Here is a 3,067-nt window from a genome sequence, read left to right as displayed (position 1 = left end):
AGATTCCTGCCAGTCTGGTTTATCCAAACGTACTACTATGTCACCAGTTGTGGCAGAGCTGGGATTAAGCCCCAGGTCTCAGTGCAGGGCTTTTGCCTGCAGCGACAGAAGGAGCTTCACCCTCTCTGCTTTGCCTGGCTTACCTGTTCATCTTTATATTCACTCCTGTCCCCATTCAGGGAACCACTGAGGACAGCCAGGCACCTTGGGTATAGCTTTGAAATAAATTTCTGGGCTTGCTTACAGCTCTGTATTTCTGCATCTAGTAAAAGTAAGACGAAATGATGGGAAGGACCCCAAAAGACAGGGACTTCTCTTCCCCTCAGGAGGAAGTTCTGTTCCAACCTTGGCCCCACCTGGATGTCTCTAAGTGAGGCAACCACAGTACATGAACCCCATACAAAATATGGGAGAGTATAAAACGAAGTGTAAGGCCCAAGTGATACAAAACAGCTACACAGGGAAGCAATGCAAGGAAAAGAATAAATTTATATAAAGAATGTCTCTAGTGAAGAAAACCTAATGTTGGAAAAGTATTTACATACTAGAAAGTAGATTTTGGTATCATTTTAAAATTTCAGAGTAACATTCAATTATTGCATTCAAAAGCGTTACTGTGACTTAACACCCAACTTGCCATAGGACAAAGCCGCTGTAGTGGGACATTTGCTAACATGGAAGTATCTGTAAAAACCTAGATTACAGGGCCGGCTGAGTGGAGCGATGGTTAAGAACGGGCTTGGGACGCCAGAGGGCCCCGGTTCGGATCCCACCTATGAGGGCCAGTGACACTGCCCTCTACAGCTAAGATGCTGAACACAGCTCAACCTGAAGCTGGGCTGCTGTGAGTCGCCAGCGACGGCGTAGGCTGCAGCCCCTGTGGCAGTGGGTTGCCATGGGCTACCGTGTGTAGCCAGCAGCCGCAGTGAGCAGCCAGCAGCCGCAGCCAGCGGCCGTCCAGAAGCTGGCAACTGATCTGCCTCGCCCGAAGAGCGCAATGATGGTGCCAACTTGGGCCAGTGAAGCAACGTCCTCCACAACTAGACCGAAGAACAAAAGGACAGCAACTTGTCTGTTCCCCTTCCCCCAATTCCCCAATAAAAATCTTTAAAATAAATAAATAAATAAATAAATAAATAAATAAATAAAACATCCATTACATTTAAAAAAAAACACAAAAAACCTAGATTACAAAGTAATCTGTGCAATTGGTGTAAAAAGCCTTGGCCTTGAGTCAGTCACATCTGGGCCACCAGAGCCGTTAACTAGCTGTGTGACTTTTGTAATTAAACATCTGTTGAGCACTTACTATGTGCAAGCTACTGTTAAGTAATATGAAGCCAAAAAAAGTCCTAAAAAGTACTGGAGGAGCTAAGCCTCGTTCCCAAGCATCGGTTGTCGGAGGTGGCGGGGTTCAGTGCTGAGATCAAGGCGCCTCTGGCACCAGGAGACTTGAGAAGGCATGTGGGGCATGTTATTTAATGTTTTGGATCCACCATTCACCATCACGTGGCCTCTATCCCTCAGCTGTACAGAAAGGGGTTCAATGACAGGACCTCCAAGCCTGGCCCATCACACCCCAAGTACATTCACTGCCTGCTCTCTCTGCGCTTGTTTCTTCAACTGCAAAATAGGGGCTATGTTTCCCACACTGGGTCGTGTGAGCACCCACATTTCCGAGCACGCATTACACTTGTCCAAATACCAGAAGAGTAAACCTCGATCCCTGCCCAGAGATGGGCGATAGGATGCATAGGCCCACAGTGCACGGCAGCGATGGGAGGAAGGAGTGATGGACACTCGAACAACAGGCGTCCAAGTGCCTGGTAACTGGAAAGCGCGGCCCCACCTTCCCCACCATCCTTCGGCACGGAGCCGCGGAATCGAGTCCCGGCCCTGCGTGACCTCTGCCGCGGGCGGCTCCACGCAGCCCCCTCCGCCTGTCCCGGCACCTCCCGGCCCGCGCCCAGCCCCTCCGCTGTCCAGGCGCAACCCGGGCCGCGCAGAGGCGATGTCATCGATGTACTCGGCGCTCTCCTGAGTCGGTCCCGGGAGTGGGCGTCCCGTTTGCCTCAGGTGGTGTAACAGGCGCCAGGGAGGACCAATGGCGTGTCGGCACAGCTCCGCCCCTTCCTTCTGATTGGTCATCTCCGGAAAGCCGCGGCCGCCGCCTCGGAAGGCGAGCCACCGCGGGACTCATCCTCAGTCGCCCGCGACGTGCCTTCTCTTCGCTTCTGCCTGGTCTGCTGCCGCCGCCATGGCCCAGTGAGTGACGACCCGCAGGCGCCCGGGGAACTTTCCGAAGGCCAGTGCTAAGGGCGGAGCTGCCCCCGACGCCGCCTGGTCCCCGGGGGTCGCCCGAGCCCGGCCTCGTGGTGCTCAGAACCCCGGGCCAACGGGGTCTTAGCCTCTCAGCTTCTCCTCTCCCTCGGACGCAGCCCTCTGCCCCTCGGGGCGGCGCCGGGCGGATCCCAGTTGCTAGAAAGAGCGGGGAGGGGGCAGGCATGGCCGAGGAAAGCCAGAGCTCAGTGTGGAGGGGAGGCGGCTGGACGGTCGGCGGCTCTGCCTGCAGGGGCTTCTCCCCGCTGTGGGAGACGGGGACGCCTGGAACAAGTCTGCCAGATAGATTAGCGCTTGCATGCCGTGATTACCCTAGCATTTGCGTATTTAGTTGATCTCAAGAGAACTTGAGATCCCTCGAAGTGACAGAGTTGGGGGGGTTGTCTGTCTATAGTTTAATGGAAGGGCTGCATGCCAGGGTTCTAAAGTGTGAAAGGGAGTAGGGGACAGAGGAAAAGGTAAAATAAGTTCTTACTCACAGCAAAAGCTGGGAAAGTTTTAAGTGCTTAGTTGGAATGGATTAAGTGGAACTGACACATTTTGCTTTGTTCCTTTTTCTGGTCTTTCAGAGCTGATATTGCACTGATTGGACTGGCTGTCATGGGCCAGAACTTAATTTTGAACATGAATGATCACGGCTTTGTGGTAAGTCACACGGGTTCTTGGTGTGCATTAGTAGCCTGAGTGCTAGGTGCTTGTCCTGCTGATTTCAAAGATCCTATATAAC

General features: G+C 53.1%; 1 protein-coding gene across 1 annotated transcript in view; it reads left to right on the top strand.

Annotated features, from left to right (window-relative positions):
* The first annotated feature begins 2,165 nt into the window (after positions 1–2,165).
* The window catches only part of PGD (phosphogluconate dehydrogenase), a 25,034-nt gene continuing 24,132 nt past the window's right edge, over positions 2,166–3,067 (top strand). The window contains exons 1-2 of the mRNA XM_019639705.1: positions 2,166–2,265; positions 2,910–2,985. Coding sequence (XP_019495250.1) covers positions 2,258–2,265; positions 2,910–2,985 — 84 coding nt within the window. The 5' untranslated portion in view covers positions 2,166–2,257. The remainder of the gene's footprint in view (positions 2,266–2,909; positions 2,986–3,067) is intronic.

This window comes from Hipposideros armiger, unplaced genomic scaffold, assembly GCF_001890085.2.
Source record: "Hipposideros armiger isolate ML-2016 unplaced genomic scaffold, ASM189008v1 scaffold_46, whole genome shotgun sequence".
In the NCBI taxonomy this organism is placed as follows: domain Eukaryota; kingdom Metazoa; phylum Chordata; class Mammalia; order Chiroptera; family Hipposideridae; genus Hipposideros; species Hipposideros armiger.
Note: the sequence above shows the minus strand (reverse complement) of the source record. Positions and strands in the feature narration are given on the sequence as shown.